This window comes from Lepisma saccharinum, chromosome 29 (assembly GCF_977018435.1).
Source record: "Lepisma saccharinum chromosome 29, izLepSacc3.1, whole genome shotgun sequence".
NCBI lineage: Eukaryota > Metazoa > Arthropoda > Insecta > Zygentoma > Lepismatidae > Lepisma > Lepisma saccharinum.
The window spans coordinates 26994854-27015764 of NC_139257.1; the positions used below are offsets into that span (position 1 = coordinate 26994854).

The window sequence follows — 20911 nt, forward strand, 5'->3', positions numbered from 1 at the left end:
TGTATTTCTTAAACATTTTGTTTTCATATCTAGGAAACCTCAATTTTAAACCCCCGGATTTTACATTTTCCCGCATGATACATTCAATCTTGATGGTCCTAACATAGCAAAATACTATAAAATTTTATTCGACTTTACATTTTCCCGCATTTTAAGTTTTTGCAGCTTGGTCCCCTGAAAAACGTAAAATCGAGGATTCATTGTATTACTTAGAGCAGGAGTCCCTAGTACCTTGAAGAATATTGAAAATAAAGCCAAGTACTTACTGCATCAAAAGGTTTCCTAGTTTCTTACCAGTCTCAAAACAGCTTCTGTGGATTAAAATAGATTTACATACACAAAATCTGACATGTTTCTTTCTTTCAGGAGAAATTTCCTGTCTGTAGAGTGTGATGCAATGTATCAGGCTGCAGCGATCTTAACGTCAGCAGCAACAATACGAGGTCCTGAAAATGAATTATATGATCATGTCATGCAGAGAATTCAAGCAGCGACAAAACTTCCTCCCATGGAGATTAGTGCATTCAGCTCTATCATTACACAAATGGTCCTTAAAGATTAATAACAGAACTAAATAAAGAAGTTAACAATCATTTTAAGCTCTAATGGCTCTCATGAAAAGTACAATGAAAAAAAGTACATGAAAGTGAATGCCAGAATGTACGAGTTTGGTTCTTCAAATAAAATAACTCATTTCCTTGTCAATTTTTATTTTATGCTGCAATTTCAGCAAGTCATTTTTTTTATTTGTATTACATTATAAAGAAAAATATGTCTACACATTATACCTTAAAAAACATTATTTTGTGTTTTTCTTTACTTAGAGCAGCTTTTCTTTAACAAGCTTTGCTCGTGGATTCTAGGAATGAAAACAATTTCAGAACAACCATTATTCATAAACAATGCTTACATTTCTCATCTGCATTTTAATTCTATATTTACACAATTATTGAATCCACAGTTAAAGAACTGTATATTTTGTTTTTGTACTTAAAACACAAACGTATCTATTCTAATTGTTTTTAATAAAAAATACATCAATATGTAACTAAAAAATCTGTATAAATGTAAGAAATAAATATAACCATATTATTGCATGGCTTGTGTTTTTGTATAAAATATCTTATAACCTGATGTGGTGATGATTGTTACACATAAGTGAGAATACATTGGTGAGAACTTATTATATATTTGTGCAAGTTTCAACATACATGAGCAAGGTTTTGTAAATAAAAAATGATCAGTGGTAGGGAAGTTTCCACCACTGTGGTATCAAGTTGGATATTGTTAGTTCTTAGAAGATAGTTTAACTGTCAAGTTCATGACTTTTTTCAGTAATACTATGCATTATTTTTACTATGAACATGCAGAAGACATATATCCAGTTTATGTGTATGGATATTTGTTCAATTGTGCAGTTAAAGTTACTAGTCAGATGTGCACAAAAAAACTGACTGTTCATTTCGTAGCAAGATGTGTTATTCTCCACAAAACATGGCTCTACTAATGATCAGAGAAGTAGCCACTACACCAAAATGGATAAATACACAAATAAATTCTAGCAGTGGAGTTCTGAAAATTCCATCTTCCTCTTTAAATGGCACAAGGCTTTCAACACTCCACCAATCATTATCACTGGTACATTTTAAAACAGGATAATCGTCAAATAACCCTGAAGGGAAATTTTGGGTTATTATTATAACAGTGGCATTCTTTAAAAACACAAATGTGTTTTCATTTAAAAGTGCTTCACTCCCATGTTTATTCCTGATTGTACAGGGTGTTTCAAAAAAAGGTTGCTGAAATGCATGTTCAGTGGCCTTCTTTTTAAACACCCTGTACTAAAGCAGAGTATGCACAGAGCTACTTCCTACATTTGGAAATTTTATGCAAATTCCTTGGTGCACAAAAATATTTTAAGATGAAAATTATTTTCTGTTAATATACTAACGAACTGGGCAACAAAAATACCTGTCACGCTAAACTTCTGTTTGCAATATCTTTAACTTACGAAACTTTTAGACCATCACTTACTTGTTTCAGAGATATTTGCAAATCACTATAGATTGATTTCTGTCTCGCTCGACTATGCTGATCAAGTTAATATATGTTACTTATGAGCTTGTATGTTGTAGGTCTATAACTCCTGCGGTTGTAGATATTCTGATAGTTGACACAGCCAGATGGACATAGATAGAATGTAAGTCTTTTCTACAGCCTTGCTAATTAGTATCCTAAAATTAGTTACTTTTATTTGTATGCTAGTGATCGCTAGTGTCAAGGATCAGTTGCACATGAGACTTTGATTCAAGTGTTGGAGAATTATTATTTCTGTAGGAAATGCTGGCTGGGCTCTCCCCCCTCAAGTACCCCCTTAAGATCACTGGCAGTACGCAACCTAAAATCTCTCGGCAAGCTACCAGCAGCTTGTAATCGACGGCTTGAATGTTTTAAGTTCGTTTCATGGTGTTTTCAGTCTGAAAATGCTTTTTATATTGCCTACAAATGTCTTTTCAGGGTTAGCATGTATTTTGCTTAATCGTGCCTAAAATGCCTATTCTGCAATTTTTGCTTACTTCAACTTGATTTACGCAAAATGATTCTAGTGGTGATTCAAGCAGTATTGCGACAGACTTTGATAGATCTGCTAAATGATGTAACATGTATTTTGAGCTGATAACCACTAATGAAATTACAAATTGGTAATTGATACATTATATAACTACGCATGCACACTCTCAAATGGAAAGAAAATTGTATGACTTTAAAGTGGGTATGGAGAACTACAGGGAAAATGTAAAAATTGGAAAACAAAATCTGAATTTCCGTTTACTTTGACATAAAATCCAACAATAACTCCCTCCCCTACCCATTTTTAACAAAGTTGCAATGGACCATACAGCCTATATATAGATATCCCATAAAGGATATACCCTCAAAGCAGCCTCAATTTTGAATGCCATATGGAATATTTACATACACACACATGCCACACAATGAGTATACTGCTAAAATTCATCTTTCATGTGTTCCAAAAGAATTGTCTGAATGAAACAAAATTGGATATCCATTTTGACCATATTTTTAATGCCTGACAAATGCAATGAAATATACACTGTACACAGTACATATTTTCCAACAATGATTTCAGAAACCAGACATCTTTTTCTTCGCAAGGAAAAAAAAAAGACAAAGGAGGAATGTTCAAACATTCAAATGAGAACTTACAAATGCTATGTGAAACATACGCTATATAAAACATGAAAACATCATATCAAAGTTCGATCAGTGAATCACTCTTTTCTTTTTCAAAATTAGTTCTTTTTTCATAAAGTCATAACACTGAAATGTCTTCGCTGTGCGAAAAAAAACTGTCACTTCCACTATCGCCAAGACTAATACAATGAAAGTGCCCTAAATCATCTTAGGGGTCCATTTAATACAAGTCAATGCACTGGTAAATGCTCCTTCAACTAAAACTGGTCATGGTAAAATTGCTACATATAAAAAGTACATAAGTGCACCTAAGAGGCATTCTTTCTGTTCAATTGGTATTTTTTTTACAGCTGCTGACATTTACTTTAGGAAACTGGCATTGGGACAAAAATATGTGTATACACTGCTTGAAAACACAGTTTTCTTGAAATTTCCCTCAAAGACAAAAGCACAAACACAAGTATTGAGAAATGTGGCAATTTTGCAAATTCCTAATCCCAATCACCAGGACGAGGGTATGGGGTGGAACAAAGTGCAACTAATTCACATGTAAATAAAGTATTGCTGTTCTCATAGTTGCAGGTCAAATGTTTTAGATGTCCATTGTGAGCTTGTAAGTACAGTGCTTTCAAAAAGTCCCCACACTCATACTTTTAAAAGAAGCTACTAAGGCATTCATCTGAATAAGTTGGCAAGGTTGTCGGTAGGGATTGGTTTGACCTTCAAGAACGAGTTTATGTTAAATTTAGAGCAGTGCTGCTGTTACAGTCCTCGGTGTGAGACTTACAATTACAGTTCGTCAACAATACCTTTTAAGCACGTCACCCACTGGGACATGGGGAAATGCAGCTACAGAACTTCTGTTGTCTGCTTCTATAAATATCAAATGGTTTAACGCACAGTACAGGGAACACGCGGAACCGAATTTCCATGCCAGAAGTCTGTAGGTCATCTTACAGGTTATCGCCCACTGAGATGTCGGAAATGCGTCAGTTGCCACGTTGCTCCGTGTCTCAATGGGCGTTAATCTCTACGTGCACACAGCGAATCACTATGTTGGAAGCATACATATGTGGAGAAATGGAGAAGTCTATTTCCTGATGATCCGGCAGCAGCTAAAATTGGAATGGATGATTGTTTCAAATTTAGTTTCAATATTCTTTGTGTGTATTCCAACGTGCGGAAAGCCGGCCCCCATGGCTGAGAGATTAGCACAATGTGCTACGATGCCAGGGTTCGAATCTCGGCCTGGGCATGGATGTTTGAGCGAGTCCATTCATCAATTCCATCATATCATCTCCATCTTCGCAAATTAGCCAAAAATGGCTTGCCATCTTGACAGTGTGTTACTGACCTCAGAGATTGCAGTATTACTCACATTTAGTTTACGAATTATTCTTTGTGTATTTCAAGATATAGTTAACAAATGTATGTATTCAATACTTTGACAAGTTCAATAAATTTGGGGACTTTTTGAATGCAGTGTATTAGCTTACATTTTCATTTTGTTTAGGGATAAGTGACTGGGACTTATCAAAGTTAAAGTAACTCAAGCTGTATGTTTAGTTTGTAGAGCAAATTTTCCAAACCAATTGCAAAATATTGGCATTTATTTTGAGTACTTTACAAAAAACGTCCAAAATATTTCTAAATGGTTCTGGCCATTAACAATTTAAGGGGGTCCTAGGTTTGATACCCAGTGGAGGCATATAGTGGCTCAGATCCCACTTTAACTTGTAGGTCATCCCTGTGCATCTAGTTGACCTAAAACGAAACTCAAAGAATCTACATTCTGACAACAAAACTTAATTTTATTTAGATGTATATATGATATTGAAAGATATAAGCTCTAATCTTCCATACATACATATTAATGACTGATTTGATTTTCTTCAAGAGCCCATGACTAAGAACTTAAAATGATGGAATCTAAGGGTATAAATTATATTGTTGCATTGGGATCAGGAATATAGCAGGAAAAAGTAAATTGGGGTTCCACTGAAATAACAAATGACAGTGTAATAACACGACAGGAGTTAGGTTCTTTAACATTTTGTTTACCGAATATCTCGATCGAGATATTTGCCTGTAACCTCTCGGGGACCAAATATCTCGATCAAGATATGTTGACATGTTCGTAGTTTTAAGTCATAATGTCGTTATTATTCGCTGTAATTGAGATTTTCTTCTTTTAGATTATTGTTAACACCGTAAAGACTCTTGCATGTCTTGTTCTTCCATAAAAAGGCAGGAAAATGGCAGCTTCCTTTGAAACTGAGTCAGTGGCGCACAGACATGTCGTTTGGGGGGTACAAGTACAATTTCACAAGAGAGACTATCTTTGTTAGTGAATATTGCAATTCAGAAAGAAGCCATGGTAGCTCAGTCGTTAGGGTGTCTGACTACCATGTGAGAGACCCGGTTTCGATTCCCGGGTTCTTTTCCACCTGTTCAAGCAGCTCCGGCACTCACCCAGCATCGCAGAAAGTGTATACCTTGTGGAAACTCTCAGGGGTAAAGACAGCCAGGGGCATGGTGCTGATCACATCACCCCCACCTTTGGCCGTGACCAAGAAAGTGTGGGGTCCTAACTCCACACCCCCTATATGCCTTCATGGCATGGTGCAAAGCACAGGGGGAGCATTTTACTTTTAAAAAAATGGAAAATAAAGGACGAATCAAAGAAAAGCGGGGGAATCCGTAAAAAATTTGCAGAACTGATGCCCTGGATTAATTTTCAAGTACCAGGGCATAAGCGCATACCTCCGAAAGTAGTTTGACTACTTTTTTTGATCCATCCGTATACATAAAAATAATAATCGTTCTATGTATTTTTACTAGGGATGGGACCGATTAATCGGTACTCTATCGGTATCGGCCGATATAGGCATATCGGTGTATCAGTTTATCGGTAAAATTACCTATTATTTTACCGATCTGATATATCGATAAATATCTGATAATTTAGTGCAAAATTCTGCCATTTTGTTGTAATTTTTATGGATAATCTCCATACCCTACTTTCTAAAAAAATTAAATATCTAAATATGCAATCGGCCAAAATTTCATATCGGCCCATCCCTAATTTTTACTGTCCCTTCAGCTAATTAAGAAGCTGCCATTTCACGTGCACATCACTGACAGGTTTGCAGCCTTACAAGACAGAAGAATCAATTTCATACACACGAAATATGCGAGTTCCATTGTTAAACTAAGCATTGATCTAATTTTCTATGTTATGCCAATTTTTTTTCCTACTAGCTCTTCACCAAACTTCAAAGCCACCAGATGCTGCTGGTTTCAGTCTGGATGGCATTTCACACACGTGTTTTTACATCTGCTAATAAAATTCATATTTAATTTCCGATTAATGTATTTGTATTTTTGTCACTTAGCATTGCCTTTCTACCACTTTCTACTACACCCATGCCCAGGTTGGGGGTATTATCAGCAGAAAGATCCAAAATCTGCCACTTAATACACTTGGCCACAAAGCCAGTTATGAGCAATGCTGGAGATACTTTACAGACTGTATAAGGAGCATAACAGTAAATTCAGTGCGAAAAAATAAAAATTCAGAACTGTTGTGAAAAATTTTGGTTAAACTGAGTCACTGAATCTTTTCAATTTAGCCATTGTCACTTTTTTTTTGACATGGACCTGCATGTTATATTTTGAAAGCCAGTGGGCTTTTTTTTTGTATGGTATTTGAAGCTTTAAATTACTTGGTGTTCATAATACTGACAAAATGTGAAAACCTCACTGAAGGCCAGTAATGTCACATATAATCAAAATCCAAACCTTTTCAATATAGCTAGCAAAAAAAAAACAAAAAAAACTAAAAGTCGAATCACACGGAACTGTATTTCCAGTAGGAATGCCCTAGTTGGCACTGGATTGGTTGCCAGGCTGACTTTGATAACTTTACCATGTTCTAATTTCAACTTTCTCTGCTAATTCTGTGGAACAGTCAATCAGAGTGACAGTTTAGTTATGGGAGGATAATCTGTGAGTTTGGCAAATAAAAGTTTCCTTTTCCTGTGGTTTCCGAATGTTGGATCCTGCTCGATGAAATAAAAACAAAGACGAGGTGCATTCATGTTCATTAGTAATTAGGAATTTACCCAAAGCAATTTGTACACAACAGATATGACAGGGTGGCCACCCTAGGACCATGATAAAATTCAAGTATAATTCAAGATTTTCAGGACAAACTTTCCAAGTATTCAAGGCCACAAACACATATAATCAGAATACATAATTTAAGGTGCAGAGTTTACATATGCCATTTCACATACTCAGTTTCGAAATACATCTACAAACACAAGTCACAAACGCTACGGGATAAATTAATTTAAAAAAAAACTTAATTATACAAGAATTTCAAAATCAAATTTACCTAATCAACTTTTAGACATCTTTAGTTTTCAATAATTTTCAGTCGGTTAGAGAGATTGTTCTGCAAAGGACCCCCAACAAAGTAAAGGAATTGTGAGAATTTTATTTTCCACACAGTTTTCTTTTATTTTTCTTCCTCAATAAAAATAATGGCTAAACTGTGAAAAACTTGCTCCAGAACATTAATAAATATGTATAAATTCAAGGGGACTTCGAATAATAAAAGTTGCAATTTTTCACGTCTACGGAGAAAAATTCATGCAGAATTCCCCTCAAGGAATTCCCTGTATAAGTAGCCGATAATGAAAATCCTTATTATTACTAATGTATTAAATGTTTGACATATTTAATTCAACAAAATATTTTTTTATGAATGAATCCTACGAATCTCATGTATGAATATAAATATCAGAGTTCATTAAAAAGCTTGTTCAATACCATATTTTCTTTTGAGCAAATTCCTAGCCCATATTTTGCTTTTAATTTTAAATAATAACAGCAGTAGCTATTTCTCTACGATGTTCTTCCTCAAGTGGCCATCTTTTTTAGTGCAATGCCTTGTGGGAACAAAAGTATATCGACGAGTAACGAGTAACATGTTAGACGAAAACAAGTCCTACTGGAAAATCTAGCAGGAAATCTAGCCTTGTGTGATTCAGGCATAATGAAACACTTTACTTCTTGGGGACCATCACACAAACTATATTGGCAGAACAGTTCCCAGAATTAATAAACCACTCAAGAATTAAGAACATACTGTATTATATTTTCAAAAGTAAAATACCATACATGATAGGACAGGTTCCATCTCAGTTTACAGTTCCAGGCTTCTGTGTATGGTTTTATTTTGATCGTGGCAGTACATCCTAAATAACACCAGAGGTAACCGACGCGATGCTTTATCCGTAATGTGTAGATTTATGAAGAATGAAGTTGCACCAAATACAGTATTTGGTACAGAACCATCAAAATATAAGTCTACCCAATTCCAGTCTCCTAACATGAAATGGCAACAAGCACTGCCAAAATTAATACAGTACAACGTCGATTTTACGTTTCTCAGAGGATCAAGACAAAAAAAACTTTAAATGCGGGAAAATTTTATAACATTTTGCTATGTTGGGACCATCAAGATTGAATGTATAGTGCAGGAAAATGTAAAATTCGGGAACATAAAATCGGGGTTCCACTGTACAATTTAAAAAAAAAAGCCTCGTGGACATTATTAATTACCACATCACTGGAACTTACATTATGAATTACGAATAAGACTATGGTAAAAAATATCATTCACAAATATGACACTGCTGCATGGAATATGATGATCTGAACTGCACTTCTTTATAAGAAAAAAATCTGAGGTAGAACAGTAAAAAGAGTTTGGTATATTTCAGCATTGTGGCCAATAGTCTTACTAAACTTCCAACTTGCCTACAAAAATCTACACTTCGATCTTTTTAAGAGCACTTCCTTTACTTAAAAATTTGTTCACATATCATACCCACTAAATATTTGTGCCACACTCATGTTCATATACTGGAATATTATATACTATACAACCTTGTGAAAGAAAAAAATCTTAAATTACTTTTAAGGATCTATCATGTACATTTGTGAGATCAGAAAAGAGCACTTTATTTCTCTGTACTATTAGCAGTAATACTGAGAATTCATTTTTTTTAAATTACTGTACATGCATGAGTGTACTCATTCATTATATTTAGCTTTTCTTTTTATTATTTTATTAAAAAACAGAAATGAAAATGCTTCATTTGAAGGCAGTGACAGGTTGTTACCACTGCTTTTTTTCAAGTAACAAACTCTGATCTTAAACATGACACGAAAAGTGTGAAAAGAGGGCAACCACCTGGATCGGAGCTCCTCTTTCAAGGGGTGTATTCGGGCATGGACTGAAGCTTGGTTTTGTCTGCCTCTGTCTCATCACGAACAATAAACACAGTGTAACCTATACCACAAGCAAGGTGATGTACATGAAATCCTTCCATTGATTTTACTTCCATCGGTGTTGTTGTGGATTTTCTCAGTTCTCCAAAACCCTACAAACAGCAAAGAAATTAAGAATTTACTTTAAAAATAGCTAAAATGAAGATGGAACAATAGCAAAATTTGATATGATGTAGAGCCACATACAGTCTGTCACAAAAAAATAGCACCACTCTTAAATTTTATGTGTGAAATGTCGCACGTAACGCTGGAATGCCCTTGATGTGGTGAAGAAAGAAATGTACAAATTCCAATGTGACATCAAACATTTTTGGAACATATTGCAACAAAGATGATTTTTTTTATTTTTTAAAATTGTATATAATAACTAGACATACATTTGTAGCACACAAAAACCAAACGTTCAGAACTGAAACACACTATATTTTCGTTTCAAGTTAAATATGCAAAATGACACATTGCTATTGTTGTGGTGAATAAAAGCTGAAATTTGTTTTCAAAATGTTACGCTTACCACAGAATAATAATTTTACTCCCAAGATTATTCAATCTTATATTCTGTCACCAATGTGAAAGGCATTGAATATCATATAACACATTGTCTTTAAGAGGATGAGGGACAATTTCCCCTAGCTCCATCTCTCTGTCACAGCTGCCGAGCACTGTTGCCAACTTTGCTCTTTTGGAGGCAGATCTGACTCTTGCCCACCTGGCCCACTATAATGCTATTACTGGCTCCGGCCCACATAGAGCAATTCTTGCCATGAGTATACATTTTGCACGTGATGTGATATTGTTATATTGGCTGTGTCGCCCCATCCCCTCTTATATCCCCAGCTACTTCTATATAGCACCGAGGCTGAGGTGAAGATAACAATATTGTTATCCGGGAATCCTTCATTTTCGATTTCATACGACCATTGGTGGATTATTGAGATGGGTGATGCTGCCAGATCTAGACTGTGAAAACTAAGAATAAATAGTAATCACTTTAAAGTTAACGGTAATAGCAGCGCCCCCCACCTGTCTGACACATAAAATTACCCTAGGAGGCACTTTATCCAGCCTTCGTTAATCTAGCTCCTTGAAAGTCAACTTTAGCTCCATTTAAGGTGAAATTTAGTTCTTTTATGCACATCAGGTTTGGCAACACTGCCAGGATGGCTCTAGGAGGCAAGGAGAAATGCATTGTGCTTATGAGACTATTATTTTATTCGTTCTCTTTGGAATATCAAACATCCAACGACGTAGAAACGTGCATTGATGTAAAAAGGACATGTTGAACTATGTCTTAGTCGTAGGAAAAGTCAAAACTCCCATTTGATTAGCCGTAACTTGAAGTTGATATCCCGTAAGCATTACATGGGATTCTGTACATACTTATTATTGATCATATTTTTCAAACATTGTGTCTGGCTGAAAACTTAAGGAAACGCTTCCAACTGCACCATGGAGAGAAATTCATACTCTCTTGTATAGTCAAGGCCTCTTTAAGTATCAGTGCCTATTCCAACAATATTGAAATAAATGCACAACAGGTGCGAAATTGTCACTCTTCCCCTTGAATAAGTGTGTGTTTCATTCATTCCACTACAGAAATAATAAATTTGTTGCAATTTTTTGTAATTTGCAAGGTAATCTAGTCTCAAAGAAGTCTGTTGGAAAATGTCACGTTCAAGTTTATTTAACCTAGAGCTTCACATTTTGTGCTATAATAAGGTTTTGTACTGTATTTCACATCCTTTACTATCACTTAAAATGAGCTTGTTCTGTTTCTGTCAAAAACTCATTATACATGTTCCTCACAACACTTATGTTACTGGCATTTCTGGCACATTATTTTTTTTCTCACACGTTTTGACTATTTCAAATTGTTTTCATCAGGTAACAATAAGAATATTGTCAGGTGTAAAGCTGGTCACAGGTTGCTGTTTGAAATTTCTTCTATGACAAGAGTGGGAAGCAAAGGCTTCAAATTACACTCACATGACTAAAATACAAAAATAAACTGACCAATTTCATTACAGCCCTCGATAAATTAGCATTTTAAAAGTCAAACTGGTATTTCATTTTTAACAAGAATTTTCCAGAATTCAACATTCCCATACCCAATCATGACATGTCATTTTTACTGAACACAAAACTAATATTTTTATGAAGACAAGATATTATTGTACTAAAAAATCTAGATTAATCCCCTATAAATATGTTAATTTGGTAACATAACATGGCGAATAACATAGTAGGAAGAAAAAAAGACAACATGACTAAGATCAACATATTTAAAAATTTAATAATTTGCAGAAAAGCAATGCTCAAGAAACTATCAGTTATACTCTGTCAGTTTAATAATCATTATAAATTGGTTTCAAAAAATGATAGAATGTCTTATATTTAATGGCACTGAAAAAAAGCGTAGTCTCAAAGCGAAGTTGTGAAGTATCCTCCCATATGACCATTAAATTAAACTGACAAATTACAGATTAGGATGAAAACTGACTACTGTCTATGTTAGTGCTTATTCCTGGCATTGTAATAACATTGTGGGTAATATTTAAACATTAACCTGATGAAGATAGTTAGGAACAGTTGAAACATTGCATAAGAAACAAATGCATGTCAGAAACATAAAAAACTACGAGAAGTCATTTTCTGGCTTAAAGTTATATATTTTTTAAAGTTTGGCTTTCAGTTAAATATTACTTAACTGAGGCTGCAAATGGTGCTTTCTTGTTGACGCCAGGCGGATAGGAACTTGAGCACTTCGAGGGTTCCTGCTGGTGTTCCCTACCCATGACAACCCCCCCCCCCCCAATTGATCTTCCAAGGATATGAACATGTTGGGCCCCCTGGAGTCCTCTGTAATTTGACGCCTAGGACATGCCCTCGCGTACCACATCGTACCTCCCCCCAAAGTCACATTGTGCAGCCCTTGACATTCGCCAATGAACACCGGGGGGGAACTGAAAAAATTAGACACCACAGCTAAACGACTGAACAGGCAAATACAAGCACATGCTTTAAAACAACCATTGTTGTTGATGGGCAGGGATGTGTCAAGTACTTGTAACAACCATAAACTACAAGAGGAATAATTCTACAATGCAAGTACATACAAGAAAAAGCTTACAATATCCAGAGCAAACATATCATTTATTGTTTGCACTTGCATGCATAACTTGAAAAACAAACCACATACAACAACTCACCAGTTCTCCATATGTTGGGCTTGGTCCCCAGCCAATGACACTATCATCAGCCGCTACCATGATGCTCGTATTGGAACACCCTATACTTCGAATGTTCCATCCTGCAAGATCTTGGACTGGTTTTGGGTACATATTTGCTTCTCCTGTACGCTTGGTCTGGCCCCACATGTACAATGCTCCTGCATTTGGAGAGACAATAATGAGATATATATATATATGTTATTTTTAATGACATGCAGTGTCATGCATTGAATGACGTTCAACCATGAAACTCAAAGAACTACTCACTAGAGCCATATATTTATGGTGAATGAAGGATTAGAATTGCAGTACAAAAACTGGGCACATCCGAGATCAAAGCAGTACATAAAATAGCATTTTGGTGTTAAAATGGTGAATATAACCCTAACTTTGATTTTAAAAAACTACTTATTACACAAAATAAACTTTTCCCTTCAAATAACACACTTATGTAGTTATCAGAGTATTAAGTTTATTCCTGCGTAAAAGAATCCATTTTTGCTTCTCAAATATTCCATGATTTGCATAACTCACAGGATATTTCAGACTTCAGAAAGTGTCACGTCAGTAAATAAACTCTAAATTTCGTTTTCAAAAGTTTATTTCACATCATTTCATGACAAGACATGGTATGAAAATGCATCTTACACCTTTCAAAAATCTTCACAACCGGATCAAGAAAGTGTGGGGCGTTACCCCCACACCCCCTATACGCCTTCATGGCGTGGTGCTATGCACAGGGGAGCACTTTACTTTACTTTACCTTTCAAAAATACGAAAAATGAAAATTACAGTGTGTTACTTCAAATTTTGTGTTTCCGTCAAAAATGAAATATACATGCCTCTACTGATATGGTATGCTTCCAGGTACTTTTTAAAAGTTATAAATATTTTGAACTACTGACTTAATTCTTACCAATTCCCACTGATACTGGGAAATTGATACTTGTGCTAATAAGAACAAGGAACAGAGTCAGAAATGAGCCAAGAATAAAGATGGACACGGAAGAGTTGAGGGTAGTGGAGAGCTTCAAATATCTAGGAAGCATAATTGAGAGAAGTGGAAGAATAGATGAGGAGGTAAACAGAAAAGGACAAATGGGTGGTGGACTATATCGAAGCGTTCAAAGATTAATATGGAACAGGGATGCACCTATAAAATGCAAGAAGGTAATATATAACACATACTATGTGCTAATAATTACGTATGGAGCAGAGACTTGGACAATGACAGAGAGACATATATTGGGAAGACTAGAAGAGATAGAATAAGGAATGAGGAGATCCGACAGACAGTGTGGTGAAGCTTCAGGACAGGATAGATCAGGCACAGATGAGATGCTTCGGAAACATGAAGAAACATCCAGAAAGACTGCCAGTAAGAGCTTCCAATGCACAAGGAGTGGTAATAAGGCCAAGGGGGAGACCAAGATGTCTGTGGAAAGAGCAGATAGCGGAGAGTGTTAGGAGAAGAGGACAAGATTGGAACACCATGGAAAGAGAGGAGTGGTGGAAGACCAGGAAAAAATGGTGAGACTTACTTCTATGCCGACCCAGCCAGAGGCAGGAAACGGCAAAGGATGATGATGATGACGACTGGGAAATTGAAATACCATATTTACTCATGTATAATGCACACTTTTTCCCAAAATTTTTGTCCCCAAAAACTATGGTGCGTATTATGCACGAGATAATTCTAACAGCCAACATGAAACCGTACGGAGTCATCCCATGTTTTTGTGACACTTGCATTGATTTTTCATATTTACAGAACCTTATCATGTTATATATCATTGTAAAGCTTAAATCCTGCAGTTTCTGAATATGGCACAGTATTCCATTCAAGATAGCAAGACTTATGTCAAATGCGGTTGGAATAAACTCATTGCAAAATGAAAGAATGTTCTGATGTTTATAGTACTTTGGATAAAAGAAAATAATTATTAAAATGTATTACTGGCCAAATAATATTATGTACATGGAGTGTGTAAATGCCTTAATAGAAGAAATCTTGTGCTGCTAACTGCTATTTTGAGGGTCATGAATATGCCTCGTATAATTGTTATGTTAGTCACAGAAAAAGTACATATTTTGAATTTTTTTTAGAAAAAGTAAAGGAGGAATGAGCAAAGACCACGTATAAAAGTTTGAAGGTCATTTCCCACAATTTTTCACTTTGAAATGTAATGTTCTGCGACACCAACAAAAGCAGTGCCATTCTGGTGGATTTCAAGCAAGCACTTCCCATCACATGGGATGCGTATCCGGTATTTGTTAGGCAAGAAAATAACTTCCTCAGTACTGCAAATCCATAACGTAATTTTGATCTTGCTTTCTACTATTACAGAATAAATAAGGTGATTAAAGTGTGAAAACTTTGGGATGCTAAAGGTGACTTATTGTTTCCGCAAGAGGATATTCTCCTCTTGGTCCACATGGCAAGAGGTGACTCATTGAATAGGTATGAAGTCATTCACTCTTGATCGGCATAGCAACAGCTTTACGACATACAAGAAAGCCATCACGAGACATCACTTTTCCCCATCACGCATTACACAAGGACGCACATTTTACACACGTAAATACGGTAATTCAAAGTGGAACTGTCTCAGCTGTAGCTACATTACAAGTCTATGAATGCTATATGCACACACCACCAAAGAAATTCTATCAATATTTCACCACACACAATAAAATTATGAACAATACAGAACTTTCAAGTATTATGTAAACTTACCGTACTCAGTCACAGCCAAACTGAACGAGTTTCCACAATAAACTTTCTTCACACCACGATGCGAAACATCGAAGTACTTTATCAGCCGAGGGATCATTTCATCCTTCTGCTCTGCATGTCCTAACCTGCCAAAGCCTCCAAATCCCCAGGAATAAGCCCACTTCCTGGAGTCAATACAGACCTGGAAAAATGAAAAAAACACTTCAAAACACACTCTTTACGAGCAGACTATTGTATTGATTTTTCCTAAAATCTGAGATTCTCAATTTTTTCACGCTAGCCTCTTCACAATAATGCATGGTGTTCTTAACCCTATCTGTAACAATAAATGTAAGAACATCCAATTTGGGGAATCTCTGGTGCAAGCAAATGAAGACAATTCATCTGCTCAAGACGACTCGAGGGGCTCCGCAATTGAATGTATGAGGGGACGTGAGTGCATGGAGGGGAAGATGCGGCTGCAGCTAGCAGCCATTTGCAGGAGCAGGCACTGCTTAGCTTTCTCCTCTTCTCTACAGCCTTGCTCCACAGATTCCCATCGTCACATTTCAGCAATCTTTTGAAAATTTATTTTGAATTGGTCTAAGAGGCATTGCGAACAAATGCCCAGACATACAGGGTGGGCTGAAAAGTTTGTAGGCTGACTCATAGATGGCGTTACTAGAATTAAATCCATGTGATTTTTACTTAGTACTAACCTTCAAAAGATACGTGTATAAATTTCACAGCTGCCGGATAATTAGTTCGTGAGATATAGCATTGTGAGTGAAGCAGCTTTTGTTATTGTGAAAAAATGGATAAAAAAGAAATTCGTGTGTTAATAAAGCATTGCTTTTTGGCGAAAAAAAATACTGTTGAATCCAAGGCTTGGCTTGATAAACATTATTCGGACTCTGCACCAGGAAAATCAACCGTTGAGAAGTGGTTTGCTAAATTTAAACGAGGCGAAATGAGCATCGAAGACGATGCACGCAGTGGACGCCCCAAAGAGGCTGTTACCGACGAAAACATCAAAAAAGTCCACAAAATAATTTTAAATGATCGTCAAGTGAAGTTGATCGAGATAGCTGAGACTTTAAAAATATCAAAGGAACGTGTTGGACATATTGTGCATGAATATTTGAACATGCGAAAGCTGTATGCAAAATGGGTGCCGCGCGTGCTCACAATCGATCAAAAGCAACAACGTTTTGATAATTCGGAGCAATGTTTAGCGATATTCAACCGTAATAAACACGAATTTTTCCGTCGATATATTACAATGGATGAAACATGGCTCCATAACTACACTCCAGAGTCCAATCGACAGTCAGCCGAGTGGACTGCACGTGATGAACCGAATCCAAAGCGTGGAAAGACGCAACAGTCGGCTGGCAAGGTTATGGCATCAGTATTCTGGGATGCGCATGGTATTATATTCATCGATTACCTCAAAAAGGGCCAGACCATCAACAGTGATTATTACATAGTGTTGTTGGAGCGTTTAAAGGATGAAATCATGAAAAAACGGCCCCATTTGAAGAACAAAAAAGTGCTGTTTCATCAAGACAATGCACTGTGTCACAAATCAATGAAAACGATGGCAAAATTATATGAATTAGACTACGAATTGCTTCCCATCCACCATATTCTCCAGATCTGGCCCCCAGTGACTTTTTCCTGTTTGCAGACCTTAAAAGAATGCTCGCTGGAAAGAAATTTAGCACTGATGAAGAGGTAATCGCCGAAACTGAGGCCTATTTTGAGGCTAAAGAGAAATCGTACTATAAAAATGGCATCGAAAAATTGTATGACCGCTATAATCGTTGTATCGCCCTCGAAGGCAACTATATTGAATAATAAAATCGAATTTTGTCAAAAAAATATTTTTTACTATGTTAGCCTACGAACTTTTCAGCCCAACTGTTAGTATTGAAACTTTGTTGATTTGTGTAAAACGTTCAGATATGTAGTCTAGTGATACTTTACTATTATACAGAGCATTCTCTGACATTCGCTACGAGACTCGGCGGCAAGCAGCCAGGCATCAGCGCTTGTCTTTCCTGGTGAACGGGGTCCGCGACTGTCGGCTATTAAAATTACAGTTTTCATATTGTGTACTAACCTTGATTACAGAAGGTGTTGAAAATGATGTCCCTCTGCTGCAACACATTCCTGGCATCTCCCAAGGAAATTTGCATTTACACGTGCAAGTTCGTCTACTGTAATTCTCGTACAATACTTGCTCTAAACTCGTGGATGGTGTGCGGATTGTCTTGGTATACTTTATTTTTTAGATTTCCCCATTTTTCTTTCCACTTTTATTCAGAACTGACCCTGTTACTCTACATTTTTTTACGAGGTTTAATATAGTGGTCCTATGTGGAACCCGGGCTGCTTGCCGCCAAGTCTCGTAGCGAATGTCAGGGAATGCTCTGTAGATATTTTTTTCGCATTGCGTGCATTGTAGAATTATTTCTCTTGTAGTCTACGGTTGTTACAATCATCAAAACACAGTTTTTTATTGTGACGTTTCAGAAGAACACATGCTCCCTTCATGCGAAATTTATTTTTAGTTTGATTAAGGATACAGTTATAACTACACCTAGGATTTTTAGGTTCTAAAAGGTGTGCTTTTAGGTTCATAAAATAGGTTCTAGAAATCCTAAAATAGGTTCCAAAAAATCCTAAAATAGGTTCTAAAAATCTTAGAATAGCTTCTAAAGACCCTAAAATAGGTTCTAAAAATCCTAAAAATCTCAAGTTAGATTCGAAAAATCTCAAAAGATCTTAAATTAGTTCAAAATTTGTGAATAACACTATGAAAATGGGACACCTATATCCTGAAATACGCACTATTTTGCATAACGTTGTGTGTGTTGGCAGAACTTTCCCTTGAAAATTTGCTATTAAAATCCACTCTTCGACGCATAGTTAGGCAACAATAGTTTTTCATGTTATCCACAGTCAAACTCTGCAAGTTTGTCTGTGAGGATCATCTTATGTGCTGAAAATAATATTTCAACAAAATCATATTCAGTGGTGAAAACTTCAATGCTGAAATGTTAGTTTGCAAGGCGTGAATGCCACCAAGCACCGAAGTGATGCAAAAGTGAGCAAGACCACACAGATCAGACCACTTTGGATTGTACAGGGAACAGTGGCACCAGGAATTTTGCTTTGTTTAGAGCTTTGAAAAACCACCATGGACTTGGAGGAAGGGAAATTGACAGATAGTACGTTTCAAACATGTTCGTCATTGAATTTTTCCGTGACCAAACAAAGCAAATGCCTCTGTGTCACATAAAAATCCCGTAAAACCTTTAAAAATATATAAAAACCTTTAAAAGGGGCTTGATTTAGGCACATAAACCTAAAATAGGTTCTAACAAGCAACATACGTTTTTAGCCACTATTAAACTTCATCAGTTGTTGCTATTTTTAACGAAACGCTGACATAACTTATTATTTCTTACATACCTGCAAAGGAAAAAATAGGTTAAAAACCTAAAATCCGATGACTAGTTATAACATGGTAAAAAATTTTCAACAAAAAAGAATGGTAATGTAGCAACTTAACTGTGAAACAAGCAGTCTGTTTTATTACTATTTTACAATCTTTAAAAATTATAAATTCCAAATGTCATTAGGCAAATTCAAAATCATCATTGCTTTTACAGAGATTCTTGATGTTTTCTGTTACAATAAATTTTAAAGATGGTCTCTTACACCATTTGTGAAAAAGAAAACTCCATTGTGGGACTATGTTAGCATTTTCATTATTTAACTTCTGATGAAGGGAGCGTGTGTTCTCCTGAAACTTCACAACAAAAACTGTGTTTTTATGCTTTTAACAACCGTAGACTACAAGAGAAATAATTATAGATATGTCAACACAAAAGTTATTTGCCCTTTCACACAATATGAGGGCACGTCCCTTAACAGAAAACTAAATTGTAAACAGTTCTTGCAACAAAATAATATAATTCATTTGAAACTTGTTCATTAAAACTTTTACAGACACACTAGTGAGAACAAATACAAAAGAAAACGGAGCAACGAAAAGATGTGAACACTGCAACAGTATTCTTCAATACTTACTGAATGATTTGTCCCGCAGGCAAAATCCACAACTTCCACGGCTTCCACTGGAAAAATATGTCCATCCCTTCCCTTCTCAATAAAAAACAATATTTTCTTTGGAACAGTTTCACAAGAGAATGATAATTTTGTACTTGTAGCAAAATATTTCCCATCTGTATTATGCCCTGCAAAATAAAAATCACTTTGTTGTCTGAGCCTTTAAATAATTAATGATATTAAGAAAGCACTAGTGTCTACAATGTATTACAATTAAGTTGCAAAAAAATGCAAAATACAAAGCTTGAATACGAAAAGGTAACCAATAAATGAAATAAAAGTAGAGTTAGAAAAAATTTAGCTTGATGCCAGCACATCATGTGGGCACTGTTGATGGAAGTTAACCGAGTTATGCCTATTACCTTATTTTTTTTCTTTCTATTCTACAAGTAACACTATATAGCAATGACTATCTTTCACACTGCTCACAATGAATTGAGAGCCATCTGCAGGATAAACAGTGGTTAATATACAATTTCCTTCGATGTTGTTCATTGGAAACAAACCTCTATTTGTTATGGGCCCAGCAAGCAACAGTGAACAAACATACTGCACTTGCACTATAAAATCTTCCACCAAGTGCAATCCTGAGGTTTTCTACAGGGACAAACTAACTGGTGTCCTATCACTTCTACAGGGACAAACTAACTGGTGTCCTATCACTTCTACAGGGACAAACTAACTGGTGTCCTATCACTTCTACAGGGACAAACTAACTGGTGTCCTATCACTTCTACAGGGACAAACTAACTGGTGTCCTATCACTTCTACAGGGACAAACTGGTGTCCTATCACTTCTACAGGGACAAACTGGTGTCCTATCACTTCTACAGGGACAAACTGGTGTCCTATCACTTCTACAGGGACAAACTGGTGTCCTATCACTTCTACAGGGACAAACTGGTGTCCTATCACTTCTACAGGGACAAACTGGTGTCCTATCACTTCTACAGGGACAAACTAACTGGTGTCCTATCACTTCTACAGTGATAAACTGGTGTCCTATCACTTCTACAGAGACAAACTGGTGTCCTATCACTTCTACAGGGACAAACTGGTGTCCTATGACTTCTACAGGGACAAACTGGTGTCCTATCACTTCTACAGGGACAAACTGGTGTCCTATCACAGAGTGTCTACCAAAATAACAAATCCAAAGTTTTCCCTTTTCTTGACCTTTTATTCCTTTCTTCTTAACATTTATTTCATCCCTCCCTTTTAGGTATAGTTGGAAATTAAGAATGGA

The 20911-nt window shown here is 36.1% G+C and overlaps 2 protein-coding genes across 2 annotated transcripts in view; one reads left to right on the forward strand and one right to left on the reverse strand.

Moving 5' to 3' along the window:
• LOC145981561 (cyclin N-terminal domain-containing protein 1-like) overlaps window positions 1-1073 on the forward strand; it is a 22887-nt gene extending 21814 nt beyond the window's left edge. Inside the window, exon 6 of the mRNA XM_083114901.1 lies at window positions 367-1073. Coding sequence (XP_082971027.1) covers window positions 367-562 — 196 coding nt within the window. The 3' untranslated portion in view covers window positions 563-1073. The remainder of the gene's footprint in view (window positions 1-366) is intronic.
• LOC145981560 (protein RCC2) overlaps window positions 946-20911 on the reverse strand; it is a 57466-nt gene continuing 37500 nt past the window's right edge. Inside the window, exons 6-9 of the mRNA XM_083114900.1 lie at window positions 19627-19793; window positions 15547-15727; window positions 12789-12967; window positions 946-9671 (exon numbers count right to left, since the gene is read on the reverse strand). Of these exons, the coding sequence (XP_082971026.1) occupies window positions 9501-9671; window positions 12789-12967; window positions 15547-15727; window positions 19627-19793 (698 nt within the window). The 3' untranslated portion in view covers window positions 946-9500. The remainder of the gene's footprint in view (window positions 9672-12788; window positions 12968-15546; window positions 15728-19626; window positions 19794-20911) is intronic.